This window comes from Chroicocephalus ridibundus, chromosome 1, assembly GCF_963924245.1.
Source record: "Chroicocephalus ridibundus chromosome 1, bChrRid1.1, whole genome shotgun sequence".
Classification (NCBI taxonomy): Eukaryota; Metazoa; Chordata; class Aves; order Charadriiformes; family Laridae; genus Chroicocephalus; species Chroicocephalus ridibundus.
In genome coordinates, this window is record NC_086284.1 from 220,687,696 (window position 1) to 220,704,218 (window position 16,523).

Here is a 16,523-nt window from a genome sequence, read left to right on the forward strand (position 1 = left end):
GGGCAAGAGTCGCTCCCGAGGGCTGGCGATGTGCCTGGTCAGAGGAGGGTGCTCAGAGCCACCGTGGGATGGAGAAGACCGGCACATTGAGGATAGGAAGCCATGATGTGAGATGCAGACAGCTCTGGGATATGCATTAAGCACACGAGCTGATGAGCAGGGCCTGGCATAAGCCTCAGACAAATGAACTGACCCTGGGAAACTCCTGAGCATGACAAGAGACATTGCCGACCGCAGGGAGCAGCAGAGTGAGAAGCCGACAGGAGTTACAGTGCCATAAGGAAGAGCCAGATTTCATGGGTACTTATGGGGGATGATGAGAGAGGAGGGCACACTTCACAGATAACTGAAGGAAGAGTTGGGGTCATTTTGGGGAGAGGACTCTGGCAGTACCTGGTGCGGGTGGGTCCGGAGGCCTGGCTGCCAGCAATGGCAGAAGGGAACAGACGTCACAGGGACCCCGCCGTTGGAAACACCGCGTGTCCGGGGCCAGCTTCTGGTGGGAGCACTGTGTGTGTGTGCAATTCACTGGTGAACTTGAAGCTGGACTCACTCACAAGCAAGAGGACATACGGATCTGGAAAGATCCAAGGTCTGTGCCAATTACAGCAGTGTGCCCAGGTGGACAAGAAGGCCAACAGCATCCTGGCGTCTATTAGAAACAGTGTGGCCAGAAGGACTAGGGAAGCAATTGTCCCCCTGTACTGGGCTCTGGTGAGGCCCCACCCCGAGGGCTCTGTCCAGTTTTGGGCCCCTCACTCCAGGAGGGACATCGAGGGGCCGGAGCGTGTCCAGAGAAGGGCAACGGAGCTGGTGAGGGGTCTGGAGCAGGAGTCTTGTGAGGAGCGGCTGGGGGTATTCAGCCTGGAGAAAAGGAGGCTGAGGGGAGACCTTCTCGCTCTCTGCAGCTCCCTGAAAGGAGGGGGTAGCCAGGGGGGGTCAGGCTCTTCTCCCAAGGAACAGGCCATGGGACAAGAGGAAACGGCCTCAAGTTGTGCCAGGAAGGTTTAGGATGGATACTGGGAAAAATTTCTTCACCGAAAGTGTTATCAAGCACTGGAACAGGCTGCCCAGGGAAGTGGTGGAGTCACCATCCCTGGAGGGATTTAAAAGCTGCGTAGAGGTGGTGCTGAGGGACATGGTTTAGTGGTGGACTTGGCAGTGCTGGGTTAGCCGTTGGACTCGATGATCTTAAAGGTCCCTTCCAACCTAGACAATTCTATGATAAGTAGCTTGACATCCAGCCGTGGATTTTAATCAAACTTAATACCCACGGTAATATTTAAGGGAACCACGAACATGCTGTGCTTGCAAATCTAGGGAGTGATGTGTGTGTGTTTCACTACTGAACATCAGTCCTGATCACCTGGAGAGAAAGACAAGGGCTGGGTTGTGCATTTTGTGTTAAGTGGCTGCTGGTAAAGGTATTGTTCTACCCATGTTAATCTGTTCTGCCATTCGTGCCCATGAGGTATGTGAGCATGTTCTTGAACGGGACCTGGCTCTTTGGAAGACAAACTAAGTCTCTAGTACCTGTGCGTGGGAAGAGCAGTCAGATCCATTGGACTGAGACGGGGGAAACCTCCTGGGAACGAGAGTCCTCCCAATTCAGCTCCAGCCCTCCTGCAAGGAGACATTATCTGGGAAGAACACAGGCTGGAAACAGTGTGCACAGACCTCACAGATGCACACACACACACCTGCACAGAGTACACGCACAGAAATGATGTACGCACACACTGCATTCACGCACAGGGTGCACACGTGCACAGGGTGCATGGAGATGCTCGTGGGTACAAACAGAAGGTGCAATGCAAACCCTGAGTGTGTGCACACCCATACTCAAAACACACATCTTGAACACAGAGTGCTATGCACAGCGTTCACATACACATAGACTGCATGTATACGCATACTGGGCCGGTACACACATACACACAGAGCATGTGCATGCACACACAAAACATACACAGGCAGTGCATGCACACCCTACACCATCCATGCATGCACACAGTGTGCACCCACCCATCTGCTCACATGCATGCTCACAGCGTACACCCAGCCATGCGTGTACTCAAAGATTGCACCTCGCATGGCTGCACACACACTTACTTGTCCATGCATGCACACATGCATGTCCATGCACACATACACATATGGAGGCATACACACCTGTACACATGTGTGCACACACACCCAGAGTGTTGCACCGACACAAACGTATAGCCTGTTAACACCCCACATGCTCATGTAGACATAGCCTATCACACCTGTCTCTCGGCACGTGCTCCCACAGCCCTGCAGCAGCCACTTGGGCCTCTCCTTCCATGCCTGGCTGCGTGGACGCTGTTCGTCCGCTTGTCCTACCTGTGCCCACCGGCGCCTCGTGCAGCCTGGAGCAGTCACACCATGCCGTGCTCGTTTTCTTGTCGGGTCTCTGAAACTGTCCCCACACCGTGCCCCCTGCCCCGAGCTCAGAGCCCCAGCTGTTCTCCTCTCAGTGCCCTGATGGCCAGGCCCCTGATCCCCGTGGCCAGGCACTGCAGGGCAAGCACTGCCATGCCCTATGAGCAAAGGGGGCTCCACGCATTATGCAGCAGTTTTGCCTCCTGCTGCAGCACCAGCCTCCTCTGCTCTGCATCTTGGCCCTGAATAATTGATGGCAGCGAGCACAGCGGCAGCAGCAGCCTCAGCATCCTTCTTGTGCGGGGGGCCAGGCTGCCAGGAGGCCCGGGGCTGGGCACGCAGGAATGCCGGGCACTACAGGGACAGACTGAGCTACGGAGGACAGGGAGCAATGGAGAGCGGAGTTCACCAGCATGTTAGAAAGTGGTTGTAAAAATGGGATGGGTCTTAAGAAATGCTGACTAGTAGCAACAGGAAAAGCCAGAACAGACTGACCACACGGCCTGGATGCAAAACACAGGCACATCTACATGAGAACACCCAGACTAGGGTGGACTAGGACGTTAGCCAGCCTTACCCCTGCTTTGTCTTTGGGCTGAGAGTCCTCACCTCTGCCTGCCGCGTGGTTAGTCCCAGACCACCACCGCTGTGCCTGTGCTTGTACACCATCTCTGGTCTTGCCTTACTCTTATTTATTTTGGAGAAACTGACCAGATGGAGGCCTTCAGGACTTTCACCCTCAATTCTGTCCCTGTCTTCCAAGCTTTCTCCGGTTTCCAAAAGCAGACACCACAGAGTACAGGCCACAGGGTGCAGAACCTCCCCTTCTCCTCCTCGTCCTCCTTATCACTCGCTTCCACCAGGGAGCTGCTGTTGCTCTTTGCACTGTCCCTTCCTCACTCTGGTTACCAGTCACTGACCTGCTCCTACGGCCGGGCTCAACCAGCCATCCCTGAGCCCGAACACCAAACTGCCACTGCTGCACGGAAACAGGCTTTGAGAAGTGCCGGGGCTCCCACAGCGCCCAGCCTGCCCCAAATCAGGCCGCGCTCTCTGCCCGCCCCACGGGCGTCTGCACCCTGCGGCATCTGGAGAGCAGCGCCTTCATTTGCCCTCCCGGAGGGCGGGAGCAGCGGCCTGGGCCGGGCCGGTCCGGCTGAGCCTGCCGCCCGCCGCAGGAGGGAGGCCGGGGACGGGCCCCAGCTGTTGTTAACAAACCACCCTCGACCGCGGCACCCGGGGGCGGGCTCGTGTCTCCGGCGGCCGCCTGCGCCGGGCAGGGCGGTGCGGGAGGCGGCGGCGCGGGACCAGCGGCGGCGAGGGAAGGGCGCGGGCCGGCGGCGGACTACAGCTCCCGGCGTGCCCCGCGCCGCCGCCGGGTCACGTGCCCGCCTGCGCGGGTCAGCGGGCGGTGGCGCGGCGCGTTCGGTCCCGCCCGTCCCGGGGCCGCCGGCGCGGGGCGGGAAGAGGCGGAGCGGGGCGGCGGGTCCTGCCGAGCCGAGCCGAGCCGAGCCGAGCCGAGCCGAGCCGAGCCGAGCCGAGCCGAGCCGAGCCGAGCCGAGCCGGGCGCAGCCGAGCGCGGGGGGCAGGGCTGCAGCCCGAGCTGACGGCGCGTACCGCGGGGCCGCCCCGGGTGGCAGCGCCATCGCCATCGCCATGGGGCCGCGGGGCCGGGCGCTGGCGCTGCCGGCCCTGCCGTGGGCCCTGGCGCTGCTGGCCCTGCGCGGAGCCGCCGGCGTCCCCCCCAGCTTCGTCCTGTTGCTGGCGGACGACTTGGGCTTCGGGGACCTGGGGAGCTACGGGCACCCCTCTTCCGCCACGCCGCACCTGGACCGAATGGCGTCCCGAGGGCTGCGCTTCACCAGCTTCTACAGCAGCTCCTCGGTGTGCAGTCCCTCCCGGTACGTCCCCCGCCGGCTGGCGGCTGCAGCGGGGCCCCGGGCGGGCACAGAGGAAGCTCCGACTCTGGGCTGGGCACCCGGCTGGGGAGCTGCAGCGCTGGCAGGAATGGGGGTGCCGCGTCCCAGGAGGCCCAAAGGTTCGGCTGCAGTGTCCCCATGGACAGGGGAGGTGGCAGTGGCAGCTGGGACACCGGGGAGCTGCGCTGCCAGGCCCCGAGGAACGGGGCACCCTCTGTGGCGGTTGGGCACCACGACCGCGCTGCGCCCAGCGTGTGACACCTGTCTCCCCTCTCTCGCCCCTAGGGCAGCCCTGCTGACCGGCCGGTTCCAGATGCGCTCGGGGGTTTACCCCGGTGTGTTCAACCCGGACTCGCGGGGGGGCCTGCCGCTGTCTGAGGTCACCATTGCAGAGGTGCTGAAGGCTAAGGGCTATGCCACAGCCATGGTTGGCAAGTGGCACCTTGGCCTGGGGGTTAATGGCTCCTTCCTGCCCATCCACCAGGGCTTTGACCACTTCTTGGGGGTGCCCTACTCCCATGACCAGGTGAGAGGCCTGTCAAGCCCTGAAGGGTGTCCCGGGGCTGGGTGGGGAGAGTGACTGAAGGATGAAGCTTGCTTGAAAACAGATAGGCCAGGCTCGTGCTTGCCTGGGCAGATGGGTGTGGGTGGCTGCAGGCAGGAGAGGGGGGTGCTGGTGGGGAAAGCCCGTCTATGAGGTGCTCCTATGGTAGGTCAGTTTTGCAGAATGTGGGTGGCAGTTGTGCATGGGGACAGGTGCCCTTTGTCAAGGTCAGCTTCTGGGCTACAAAGAAACATCTGAATTGCTGCCAGGAGAAAATGATGTTAGGGCGGTGTGGTCCTTGCTCAGTTCTAGGGTGGGCAGGCCCCTGGGTTTCTGGGAATGGCTGCCCAAAGGGTGCCCGTAGGACCTGGTGGTGGGCTGCTGTGAGACTTTGCTCCACTCCCTGTCTTGCAACACAGGGAAAAGACAAAGTGTTATTTATTCTCTCCAGGGCCCCTGCCAGAATCTCACCTGCTTCCCACCTGACATCAAGTGCTTTGGGACTTGTGACCAAGGCTTGGTGACAGTCCCACTGCTCTGGAACCAGAGCATCGTGCAGCAGCCGGTATCTTTCCCTGATCTGGTGCCACTCTACAACAAATTCTCCCGGGACTTCATCGCTGACTGTGCGCAACGAGGCCGCCCCTTCCTGCTCTACTATGCCTCCCACGTAGGAGAAGGGGAGGGCTGTTCCAGGTGCAAGGGTGGGGGAGGGAGCCTTTGTCCTGTGGGGAGAGCTGGGAAACATCTCAGCTCCTGCAGCCTGTGCTGAGCAGTCAACACCTGCTCCTGGATGACCTGCAGTTGCTGTTACCAAGGTCCAGGTCTTGTGGCAGCACCGTTCTGATAATGTTCTTGGGCTGCTTCTTTCTGGACCTTTGCCCACTTCTCTGGGACAGGAGTTCACCTGGGAAAACGTCCCATTCTGGGACTCCACATCCTCTCCTGGGGCTCAGCTCCTTTCTGCCGTTTCTGGGAAATGTTTCTGAACTTGGGGACAAGCCTCATCTCATGGGTATTGTCACATATCTCCATGTCCTAGCTGGGGTGCTCACTGTCCTCGGGTGAACTGGGAACCAGCTGCAGCTCTAGGAGTTTACATAGCAGTCTTCTCTGCTCCTTCTCCAGCATACACACTACCCCCAGTTTGCAAGCCAGGAGTACGCAGGGCAGTCGCTGCGGGGGCCATTTGGTGATGCACTCTTAGAGTTTGATGGCTCAGTGGGACAGCTGCTGCAGGCCCTGGAGGAAAATGGTCTTGCAAACACAACCTTGGTGTTTTTCACCTCTGACAATGGGTGAGTGGGCTCAGGAGGGGGGACTTTGTGACTGGTAAGATTCTGCTGCTGTGTCGTGGGGGAACTGGAATGAGGCATTGGTTGACTGGGGCAAATGGGATGTGGTGTGACAATGCCAGGTGAGACTCCAGGGACTTGAAGTGAGGCAAGAGGTGTATGCTGCTCTGGAGAGGACCCAGTGCATGATCTGCTCCTTGTTCCTGTGGCTCAGCTGTGCCCCTCCTCGTGGGCAGAAACCTCACAGGGTTTGAGCCAGGAGCATGCAGCAGCCCAAATGTACCCCGATTCCCTTTGTGTGTGGGTGGCATTGGTCTTCTTCACCTGCCCCACACCTCCTACCTCACAAGGCTGAGAAAGATGGTGGTGTGACTTGCTGGCACCATGTGTCTCTCGTCATGGCCCCATCGGCAGCATCAGGGGAAGGGGTAGCTTGAACCTGTGAAATGGATGGTAAGTCATTCTCTCTCACAGCCCCTCCACTATGCGGATGGCACGTGGAGGCAGCTCTGGCCTTCTGAAGTGTGGGAAGGGCACAACATATGAAGGTGGCATGAGGGAACCAGCAGTGGCTTATTGGCCAGGCCGTATCACTCCAGGTGAGACTTGGCACTGCTTGTGCTTTTTGCATGCTGATGCCAGCCAGGGCAGGGGTGTCATGGCCACTTGGCTGCCCCGGGACTAGCAGAGGGTGTGAGAGAAGTGAGAATGGCAGGGATGGGAGTGGGATCAGGTGCTCGAACCTTTCCTTGTGCCTTGCTGTGGTGGGTGACAGGAGTGACGCATGAGATGGCAAGCACCCTGGACATCCTGCCAACCCTGGCTACGCTGGCTGGAGCAGCTCTTCCCAAAGTTGCCCTGGATGGCTATGATCTGAGTCCAGTGTTGTTCGGGTCAGGCAAGGTGAGTCCTGTGGGCAAGCATTGTGCATGAGGGCTGGGTGTGGGGCTGGAGCTGCATGCCTGATGAGTCGAACCAGCTGGTGGTCAGGGGAGACCCATGAGCTGGGACCTTTTGGCTGGTAGGGTCATGCCATGGAGTTCCTGGGCTTCCCCAGGCTGCTCAGCTCTAACACGTGCAGCATGTTCCCAGGCCAAACCCCCATGGCTGCAGTGGATGGACAGAGCTTTGAGTAGGGAGCAAATGGGATGCTGCTGCTTGTCAGCGTCCCCCGCTCTGGCCACGTCCTGGCTGTAGTAGTGGGGCTCCTGTGTGACTCCCTGGAGTCTCTGCCTGGTCTGTTCCAGGCTCTTCAGCCTCATGACTGCACAGGTGAGCCTGGCTCTGCTGCTTCCCACAGAGTCCCCGTCAGATGATGTTCTTCTACCCGCCGTCCCCCGATCCACTGCACGGCCCCTTTGCTGTCAGGCTTGGGAAGTACAAGGCTCATTACTTCACACAAGGTTAGTGTTCCCACCTCTCCTCTCCGTGGGCAGCTTTGTGACGTCCTGTATGGTTTTGCTGTCCAAAGTTCAAAGAGAAGAAACTGAGCTGGGGGTTTCTTTTGCAGGTTCCTTTCACAGCGATACGACCCCAGACCAGGCCTGCCACGGGCTGACCCCGCTCACCCCTCACTTGCCCCCCCTGCTCTTTGACCTGGAGTCAGACCCAGCCGAGAACTATGATCTGCTGCAGAGTGGCGCGGGGCCAGAGGTTCTGCAGGTCCTGAAGGAGATCAAGCTGCAGAAAGTGCTTTTTGAACAGCGCATGGAGTTTGGGGAAAGCCAGATCAGGAAGGGCAGGGATCCCACCCTACAGCCCTGCTGCGTACCAAACTGCACTCCTAAGCCTTCCTGCTGCCGTTGCTCCTAGCCTCTGGCTGCTCCATCCCCTTAGGCTGCTCCACGCTGTAACTCTATCCCAAACACACCAGACCCCCCCAATGCCCCCAACTAACCAAGCTGAGCCTGAGCTACCCTGTAGCTTTGTCTCAGTGACGCCTCTGACTAATGGGATGCTGGGGTAGCAAACTGGGTTGGGAAGATTACCAACCCTGCAAGGACTGCAGGTCGGTGGACCCTGTGCTCTGTGTTGGATGTTCAAGATGAGGCCTCTTGACAGAAACCCTGACTTGTTCAGGGAGGGACCACGATACAGCATCATCTCCAGAGCCAGAACAGCTCCTTGCAAACCATGACCAAGATGAAGCAAAGGGCATGCCCCAGAGTCCAGAGATGCCAGTTCAGCTGGAGGCATGCTGAGTGCACTGCGGGGGGAACAGAGCTGGGAGCTGCAGCACCGTCACTCAGGATGGTCCAGGAGCACCGCAAGAGAAGCATGGGATGGATGGTCCTGGCAGCTTGAGGCAGGACCTTGCGCAGCCAGGGCAGAGGGGAGATGCCTAGGCAGGACAGAGGTCAGGGTGTGCATGCTCAAGCACCTCCAAGTCCTTCATGACTCCAGGAGGTGGAGATGTGGCTGGTGTTGGCAGGCCAGGTCCTCTTGTAACGTCTATGGATGCTGGGGCTGATCAATCAAGTGGGCTGCAACCGCATGCCGCCCACATGGCTGAAAGGGTCTCTGTCCTCTTGCTCGTGAGTGAGTCCAGCTTCAAGTTCACCAGTGAATTGCACACACACACAGTGCTCCCACCAGAAGCTGGCCCCGGACACGCGGTGTTTCCAACGGCGGGGTCCCTGTGACGTCTGTTCCCTTCTGCCATTGCTGGCAGCCAGGCCTCCGGACCCACCCGCACCAGGTACTGCCAGAGTCCTCTCCCCAAAATGACCCCAACTCTTCCTTCAGTTATCTGTGAAGTGTGCCCTCCTCTCTCATCATCCCCCATAAGTACCCATGAAATCTGGCTCTTCCTTATGGCACTGTAACTCCTGTCGGCTTCTCACTCTGCTGCTCCCTGCGGTCGGCAATGTCTCTTGTCATGCTCAGGAGTTTCCCAGGGTCGGTTCATTTGTCTGAGGCTCATGCCAGGCCCTGCTCATCAGCTCGTGTGCTTAATGCATATCCCAGAGCTGTCTGCATCTCACATCATGGCTTCCTATCCTCAATGTGCCGGTCTTCTCCATCCCACGGTGGCTCTGAGCACCCTCCTCTGACCAGGCACATCGCCAGCCCTCGGGAGCGACTCTTGCCCTTTGTGCCCCACGGTGTGCCTGCAGCCCCACTCCGCAGGTGCTGGGCAGGGAAGTCCTTCCCTTGCACAGGAGACTGAATTGGAGCGAGGCACGGTTAGCTGAGAAAATCGGCAACTTTATTTCAACAACCGTCATCGTCCGCACCCGCGTACACTCGGAGGAGCGTGGGCAGGACTGAGCAGGCCTTTGGCACTGAGGCTGCCTTTGGATCGGCAGGTGTTGCCCCAGAAGGAGACGCGGTGGAACGCTGCAGCCTGCGCTGGGTCCTGTGCGTCCTGCTGCTCAAGCCTTTTCCCCTCTTAGGAGCCTCAGGAGCTCCTGCACCCGAGTAAAGAATTCCACCAGCTTCTGTCGTGGAAACGGGCAGGATCCAAACCTGTCCGATTGTGTTGGTGTTGTCTTTGGCCTCTGATAGGGGGTGGAGGTGGAGGCTGGCTGTGGTGTCGGGGTAGCTGTTGGTGCCGGGCGCAGTCCCATCTGGACCAGGATCCAGTTGTAGAAGTGCTGCGTGGAGGTGTAGATGCCGGGCTGCCTGGCTCTTGCGCAGCCTCTCCCCCAGCTGGTCAGGCCGACAAGCCAGAAGTATTCCGCACTCTTGTCTTTGCACACCAGAGGACCACCGCTGTCACCCTGCAGCGGAGGAGAGAGGCCTGAGGTGTGTTGGGTGGCCACCGTCAGCACTAGGGCTGGCTGCTGGACGTGTGAAAGAGCGACGTTGTGGGATTGGGATCGGGAGCCGTGGCTGCCAAGAGCACGGATGGGCTTCCTGGGCAGAGTCCCCGGCCTCTGGGACAAGGCGTGCGCGGGGCAAGGACCCGCAGATGGGGAAGGGGAGGTGAGCCCCAGCAGGGGTGGGGAGCCAGCGGCGGGAGGGCGACTTGGCGGGCAGAGCCCGCCCCGGGGTGTGTTTGGGTGGCTGTGCCGGGGCTGCCTGTGCTGCTGGGGCTGGGCTTGTGGCACGCTCCTACCTGGCAGGTGTCGATGCCACCCTGTGGGTAGCCAGCACACAGGTTGTGGCTGTGGATGGCCCCTCTGTACCACCGGCTGCTGTTGCAGAGGTTGATGTCGATGAGGTGGACCTGGGCCTCCTGCAGGACATCAGCTGATTTTGCAGCTGTGAGCACGGAAAGGAATTAGCACCCAGCAGCTCTTTGCCCGTTCTCCCCTCCCCCCCACCCCGTCTGGTGAACCCCTTGCCCGGGTTCTTGGCTTTGCGTCCTGAAGGCCTTGTACAGCTGTTGCCCTTTGGTCTTGCGTTGGGTAATGGGTTGGGCCCCTCTCTCCGTAGGCGAATGTCCCCACGGCCCGACTCTGGCTTTCCCCTCTGCTCTCAGGAAGCCCAACCCGTCTCCCCAGTGAGCCAAGCTTGCCCTCGGGACACGAGCGCTTTTGGGGAACTCACATCTTGCAGCCGTGGCACCCCAACCACTGACGTAGCAGGTCGTCAGCTCCGACACTCTCAGCGAGGCGTCGGGCACACAGGCGAGCTGTGTGTAGTAGCTGCACTGGACGGGGTGGTTCAGTTCCAGCAACGCAATGTCGTTGCTCTGTGAGATGTTATTATAGTGCTGGTGAACCAGGAGCCGCCGAATATTGCGCACTTGGACCTCCGGGCCCAGCCGAGACAAGCGGGTGGCCCCGACCACCACGCGCCACATGCTGATGTGCCTGGAAGGAGACGGAGAGGGGGCTCAGAGGGAGCGGAGCCACGTGCTGCAGCAGCCCAGCAGTTCCCTGCCTCCTGCTGCTGCCCTGGGGAGAGGGGAAAGCCGCGCTGCAGAGGGTGCGACGGCCCTGGCGTGCCTCGGGCGCAGGCGATGTCGAGCCGGGGGCTGCTGGGAAGATGCGGCACGAGCGCAGCCTTCTCCCGAGCAGTCTCTGCGCCGGCCCAGGAGAGCCCAGGCACCGGGCAAGGAACCGGGGCGGGAGCAGCACGTGGTGCTGGCACAGGGCACCTGCCAGCGTGGGGGGGACGGCCCCGCTCCCGATCCTCCTTACCTGGCGTTGATGAAGCAGTGGGCTGCCGTGAGGACCCACTGCGAGCTGATGAGGGACCCTCCGCAGATGTGCCCCGTGCCTGCTTCCCAGGGGTCCTGGATGCTGACGATCCAGGGCCAGGCCCCTGGCTGGGCGTCCGTGCCACCCACGACACGCGACGTGCCGTAGTGATAAGCCATGGGCCGCAGCCCGCAGGTCGCTCTGTAACCACAAACGCATGAGTGTGCTGCTCCATGGCTTGCTGCTGCTCTGGCTGAGGGTCAGCCGTCCTCCCTCCCCAGCAGGCGCTGCGTGGGCAGCAGGGCCAGGGAACCCCTGGGGCGCGCGTGCGCCCGCCCCTGTTCCTGCTTTGGCCCCACAGACGGGTTGTGCCAGCGGCCTGGGGGCTGGCGAGGCTCTGAGGCTCCCACGTGGGGTTGGGGAAGCTGTGCGGTGGTGGCCACAGGGGACAAGTGAACCCCATAAGGGCTGCCTGAGCTCCCTCCCCGAGCCTCGGCCACTTACCCACAGCTGTCCCACGTGGCGTGCACGGGCCAGCACAGGGCCAGCAGGACGAGGACGAGGAGCAAAGTCATGGCTGGCAGCGGCACCTGGCAGCTGCAAGAACCGCGGGCTCGTCGCCACCAGAGCAGCAGCCGGCACGGTGCCCGCAGCGCTGGCGTTGCCCACGGTGCCCTGGTTGCCAGGGCTGATGTCACACAGTCCCTGGTTCTGCTGGGCACGGTGGTCTCTCGGGGGAAGGGGGAGCAACATGGGGGGTTCCGAGCAGGAGGGGAGGCAGAAGCTGGGCTCGGGCACCCCCGACAGAGCCCCGCTGAACGCTCTGCCTGCGTGTGTGCCCCGTGGCAGGCGGCAGCGCCCGGCTCGGAGCACTGCCTGCTGACAGCCTGCAGGGACAAAGCAACGTGGCATCGCAGCCCCTTTGGGGCCTTCACGGCCACCCTGCGCTCTGCAGCCCTTTGCCGCCAGGTCCTTCCCAAAGCACATACACCAGAGAACAGAACTACTACAGGCAGGACGCACGTGGCTGGGTGCTGCAGAGCCCACCTGGTGACAGCCGCGGCAGGCGAGCAGTGATGGGCAAACCAAATAAGTCGAGCACGGCCAAGGAGTGTCAACCCTCCTGCACTAAAGGACGGCGACGGGCAGGCGCAGCGCAGCCCACGCTGGCTGTGTCAGCCACAGCAACGCCCGCCGGCAGGATTCATGTCCTCCCTGTCTCTGAATTATGGTGCTGTTCTGGGCCAACGCCGACCAGGGCAGTTGTGGCGCCTGGTGCGTATGGCCAAAGACAGGCAATTTCAAGCTTTAGACAGGGAGGGGTGCTCCTGCTCTCAGCCCCACCTGGCATTCTCAGTGGCTTTGGTAAATCCTTGTCGTGGTTTAACCCCCACCGTGCGGCCACTCACGCCCTTTTCCCCCCGCAAGGGAGAAGAGGGAGAAAAGGAGGGAAAAGGAAAAAACCTCTTGGGTTGAGATAAAGACAGTTTAATAGAACAAGATATAGAAAAAGACAAATGACACTACTCATACCAATAGTAACACCAGGCACTCTCACTGCCAGGTGAATTGTCATCATCTGGAGCAGTGATCACGGATTCCCACCCCCGGCTAACCCCCATTTATGTACTGAGCAGGATGTCTATGGTATGGAGTATGTCATTGCCCATGCCATCCTTCTGTCAGTTCTTCTATGGGAAGCTGAAAAAAAGTCCTCCCGAAATGTAAACATCACTCAGCAACAATTACAACAACAGGTATGCTTGACGTTCCTGTCACAAGCATGCCTAGAAAGAGAGACTAACTCCGTGCCAGCTGAAACCAGGCCAACCCTCCACCGGCCCCGTCTCCTCAGCCAGCCTCCTACAGCTGCGCGGTGGAGCCGTGCTCACACGCGGGAGCACAGGGCAGCCACAGGGGAACAGCAGGAGCAGCCACGCGCGTCGCATTCACTGAGCCGGGCCGGGTCCCCGGAGGGCGGAGGGCAGCGGCCTCAAGCGCAGCAGCCTCAGAGCTGGTGAGAGGTGCCGCGGCCTCCTGCTGCCATCCTGGCTTGTGTGGGTGGAAGGCAGGCACACGGCTGAGGGGGCAGCCCGGTGCCCAGGGTGGCAGGGCAGGCTCCCTCTGAAAGTGCAAGAGCTGCTCTCAAGGCCCTTGAGGCGTAGCATGGCTTCCCAGGCACCAGAACTGGGCCCCAGACAAACCGGGCTCACTCGGGGTGCTTTGTTTTCTGACAATTGACCTGAAGGTGGTGCCCCGTATCTGCGTAGAGTAGACAGGAGGCAGCCTCAGAGAGCACAGCTTGTCTTCTGCGCATACTCTGCCACTCCAGCACCACATTTTGCAGGTGTTTAAGGGGAACTGATGAGAGAGGGGGGCACACTTCACAGATAACTGAAGGAAGAGTTGGGGTCATTTTGGGGAGAGGACTCTGGCAGGGACAGCAGTACCCAGCAAACCCCACCAGTAATGCCATGGAAGTCCACGGCGACCCAGCTCACAGGGCCTGAAACACCAATGCTGTTCACAGATGGAGCAAACGTGGGAGCAGGGGGGAAATATCCGGGGCTGGGTCCCTTGTCTGGGAGGAGAGAGAAGGGCAGAGAAAGGGAGGAGACAGGGAAGGTGCGGGGGAGGTACAAGCGTGGAAAAGGGAGACAAGGCAGGGTGAAGGAGCCCGTCACTCAGAAGCAAGCCACTGGTCGGTTTGCTTGTTTGACCGAGCCCTGCACCTAATCACCACAGTCCATACCACCTTCTTTTTGAGAGTCTTACATGCCCATGCAGCATCATCCATCACACAGACCATCTCTGGCACCCCCTGGCACCCAGCCTACAGCCTAAGCGTGCAGATGGGAAGAAGCAGACATGGCCTGTGGAAAATAATGTCAGGAATGGGAGCGGAGAGCAGCCACGTGCCGCTGCCAGCCATGACTTTGCTCCTCGTCCTCGTCCTGCTGGCCCTGTGCTGGCCCGTGCACGCCACGTGGGACAGCTGTGGGTAAGTGGCCGAGGCTCGGGGAGGGAGCTCAGGCAGCCCTTATGGGGTTCACTTGTCCCCTGTGGCCACCACCGCACAGCTTCCCCAACCCCACGTGGGAGCCTCAGAGCCTCGCCAGCCCCCAGGCCGCTGGCACAACCCGTCTGTGGGGCCAAAGCAGGAACAGGGGCGGGCGCACGCGCGCCCCAGGGGTTCCCTGGCCCTGCTGCCCACGCAGCGCCTGCTGGGGAGGGAGGACGGCTGACCCTCAGCCAGAGCAGCAGCAAGCCATGGAGCAGCACACTCATGCGTTTCTGGTTACAGAGCGACCTGCGGGCTGCGGCCCATGGCTTATCACTACGGCACGTCGCGTGTCGTGGGTGGCACGGACGCCCAGCCAGGGGCCTGGCCCTGGATCGTCAGCATCCAGGACCCCTGGGAAGCAGGCACGGGGCACATCTGCGGAGGGTCCCTCATCAGCTCGCAGTGGGTCCTCACGGCAGCCCACTGCTTCATCAACGCCAGGTAAGGAGGATCGGGAGCGGGGCCGTCCCCCCCACGCTGGCAGGTGCCCTGTGCCAGCACCACGTGCTGCTCCCGCCCCGGTTCCTTGCCCGGTGCCTGGGCTCTCCTGGGCCGGCGCAGAGACTGCTCGGGAGAAGGCTGCGCTCGTGCCGCATCTTCCCAGCAGCCCCCGGCTCGACATCGCCTGCGCCCGAGGCACGCCAGGGCCGTCGCACCCTCTGCAGCGCGGCTTTCCCCTCTCCCCGGGGCAGCAGCAGGAGGCAGGGAACTGCTGGGCTGCTGCAGCACGTGGCTCCGCTCCCTCTGAGCCCCCTCTCCGTCTCCTTCCAGGCACATCAGCATGTGGCGCGTGGTGGTCGGGGCCACCCGCTTGTCTCGGCTGGGCCCGGAGGTCCAAGTGCGCAATATTCGGCGGCTCCTGGTTCACCAGCACTATAATAACATCTCACAGAGCAACGACATTGCGTTGCTGGAACTGAACCACCCCGTCCAGTGCAGCTACTACACACAGCTCGCCTGTGTGCCCGACGCCTCGCTGAGAGTGTCGGAGCTGACGACCTGCTACGTCAGTGGTTGGGGTGCCACGGCTGCAAGATGTGAGTTCCCCAAAAGCGCTCGTGTCCCGAGGGCAAGCTTGGCTCACTGGGGAGACGGGTTGGGCTTCCTGAGAGCAGAGGGGAAAGCCAGAGTCGGGCCGTGGGGACATTCGCCTACGGAGAGAGGGGCCCAACCCATTACCCAACGCAAGACCAAAGGGCAACAGCTGTACAAGGCCTTCAGGACGCAAAGCCAAGAACCCGGGCAAGGGGTTCACCAGACGGGGTGGGGGGGAGGGGAGAACGGGCAAAGAGCTGCTGGGTGCTAATTCCTTTCCGTGCTCACAGCTGCAAAATCAGCTGATGTCCTGCAGGAGGCCCAGGTCCACCTCATCGACATCAACCTCTGCAACAGCAGCCGGTGGTACAGAGGGGCCATCCACAGCCACAACCTGTGTGCTGGCTACCCACAGGGTGGCATCGACACCTGCCAGGTAGGAGCGTGCCACAAGCCCAGCCCCAGCAGCACAGGCAGCCCTGGCACAGCCGCCCAAACACACCCCGGGGCGGGCTCTGCCCGCCAAGTCGCCCTCCCGCCGCTGGCTCCCCACCCCTGCTGGGGCTCACCTCCCCTTCCCCATCTGCGGGTCCTTGCCCCGCGCACGCCTTGTCCCAGAGGCCGGGGACTCTGCCCAGGAAGCCCATCCGTGCTCTTGGCAGCCACGGCTCCCGATCCCAATCCCACAACGTCGCTCTTTCACACGTCCAGCAGCCAGCCCTAGTGCTGACGGTGGCCACCCAACACACCTCAGGCCTCTCTCCTCCGCTGCAGGGTGACAGCGGTGGTCCTCTGGTGTGCAAAGACAAGAGTGCGGAATACTTCTGGCTTGTCGGCCTGACCAGCTGGGGGAGAGGCTGCGCAAGAGCCAGGCAGCCCGGCATCTACACCTCCACGCAGCACTTCTACAACTGGATCCTGGTCCAGATGGGACTGCGCCCGGCAGTAAGGGCGACTCCAGCATCACGGGACTGGAGTCATTTTCTCACCACCTCCACCCCCTATCAGAGGCCAAAGACAACACCAACACAATCGGGCAGGTTTGGATCCTGCCCGTTTCCACGACAGAAGCTGGTGGAATTCTTTACTCGGGTGCAGGAGCTCCTGAGGCTCCTAAGAGGGGAAAAGGCTTGAGCAGCAGGACGCACAGGACCCAGCGCAGGCTGCAGC

The 16,523-nt window shown here is 61.0% G+C and overlaps 2 protein-coding genes and 1 long non-coding RNA gene across 4 annotated transcripts; 1 reads left to right on the plus strand and 2 right to left on the minus strand.

Moving 5' to 3' along the window:
• Positions 1–275: 275 nt before the first annotated feature.
• LOC134510473 (uncharacterized) lies at positions 276–3,454 on the minus strand. Its single transcript, XR_010069617.1, has 2 exons — positions 3,327–3,454; positions 276–1,623 (listed from the first exon to the last, which is right to left on the minus strand). It is a non-coding gene; the product is annotated as an uncharacterized LOC134510473 (long non-coding RNA).
• Positions 2,550–8,980, plus strand: ARSA (arylsulfatase A). Of its 2 annotated transcripts, none has more exons than XR_010069616.1 (8): positions 2,550–4,307; positions 4,611–4,851; positions 5,321–5,539; positions 5,998–6,167; positions 6,639–6,763; positions 6,940–7,067; positions 7,412–7,567; positions 7,675–7,812. XR_010069616.1 is itself a non-coding variant. In XM_063323819.1 (8 exons), the coding sequence occupies exons 1-8, from the start codon at positions 3,121–3,123 to the stop codon at positions 7,974–7,976; spliced, it is 2,475 nt and encodes an 824-aa protein (XP_063179889.1). In that variant the 5' UTR covers positions 3,106–3,120; the 3' UTR covers positions 7,977–8,980. The 2 variants fall into 2 exon arrangements, 1 of the variants encoding a protein (XP_063179889.1); XM_063323819.1 differs by having other exon boundaries at positions 3,106–4,307; positions 7,465–7,567; positions 7,675–8,980.
• Positions 8,981–9,220: 240 nt separating this feature from the next.
• On the minus strand, positions 9,221–11,909 carry ACR (acrosin). Its single transcript, XM_063323820.1, has 5 exons — positions 11,759–11,909; positions 11,255–11,455; positions 10,659–10,924; positions 10,225–10,370; positions 9,221–9,886 (listed from the first exon to the last, which is right to left on the minus strand). The coding sequence occupies exons 1-5, from the start codon at positions 11,827–11,829 to the stop codon at positions 9,539–9,541; spliced, it is 1,032 nt and encodes a 343-aa protein (XP_063179890.1). The 5' UTR covers positions 11,830–11,909; the 3' UTR covers positions 9,221–9,538.
• Positions 11,910–16,523: the final 4,614 nt, after the last annotated feature.

Bases quoted from the DNA above. Each gene is read 5' to 3' on its own strand.
- ARSA (XM_063323819.1), top strand. From the start codon at position 3,121: ATGGAGGCCTTCAGGACTTTCACCCTCAATTCTGTCCCTGTCTTCCAA. The intron at 4,852-5,320 runs GTGAGAGGCCTG...TATTCTCTCCAG, and splicing joins TGCCCTACTCCCATGACCAG to GGCCCCTGCCAGAATCTCAC. The intron at 6,764-6,939 runs GTGAGACTTGGC...GGTGGGTGACAG, and splicing joins GCCAGGCCGTATCACTCCAG to GAGTGACGCATGAGATGGCA.
- ACR (XM_063323820.1), bottom strand. From the start codon at position 11,829: ATGACTTTGCTCCTCGTCCTCGTCCTGCTGGCCCTGTGCTGGCCCGTG. The intron at 11,456-11,758 runs GTAAGTGGCCGA...TTGTGGTTACAG, and splicing joins GCCACGTGGGACAGCTGTGG to AGCGACCTGCGGGCTGCGGC. The intron at 9,887-10,224 runs GTAGGAGCGTGC...CCTCCGCTGCAG, and splicing joins GTGGCATCGACACCTGCCAG to GGTGACAGCGGTGGTCCTCT.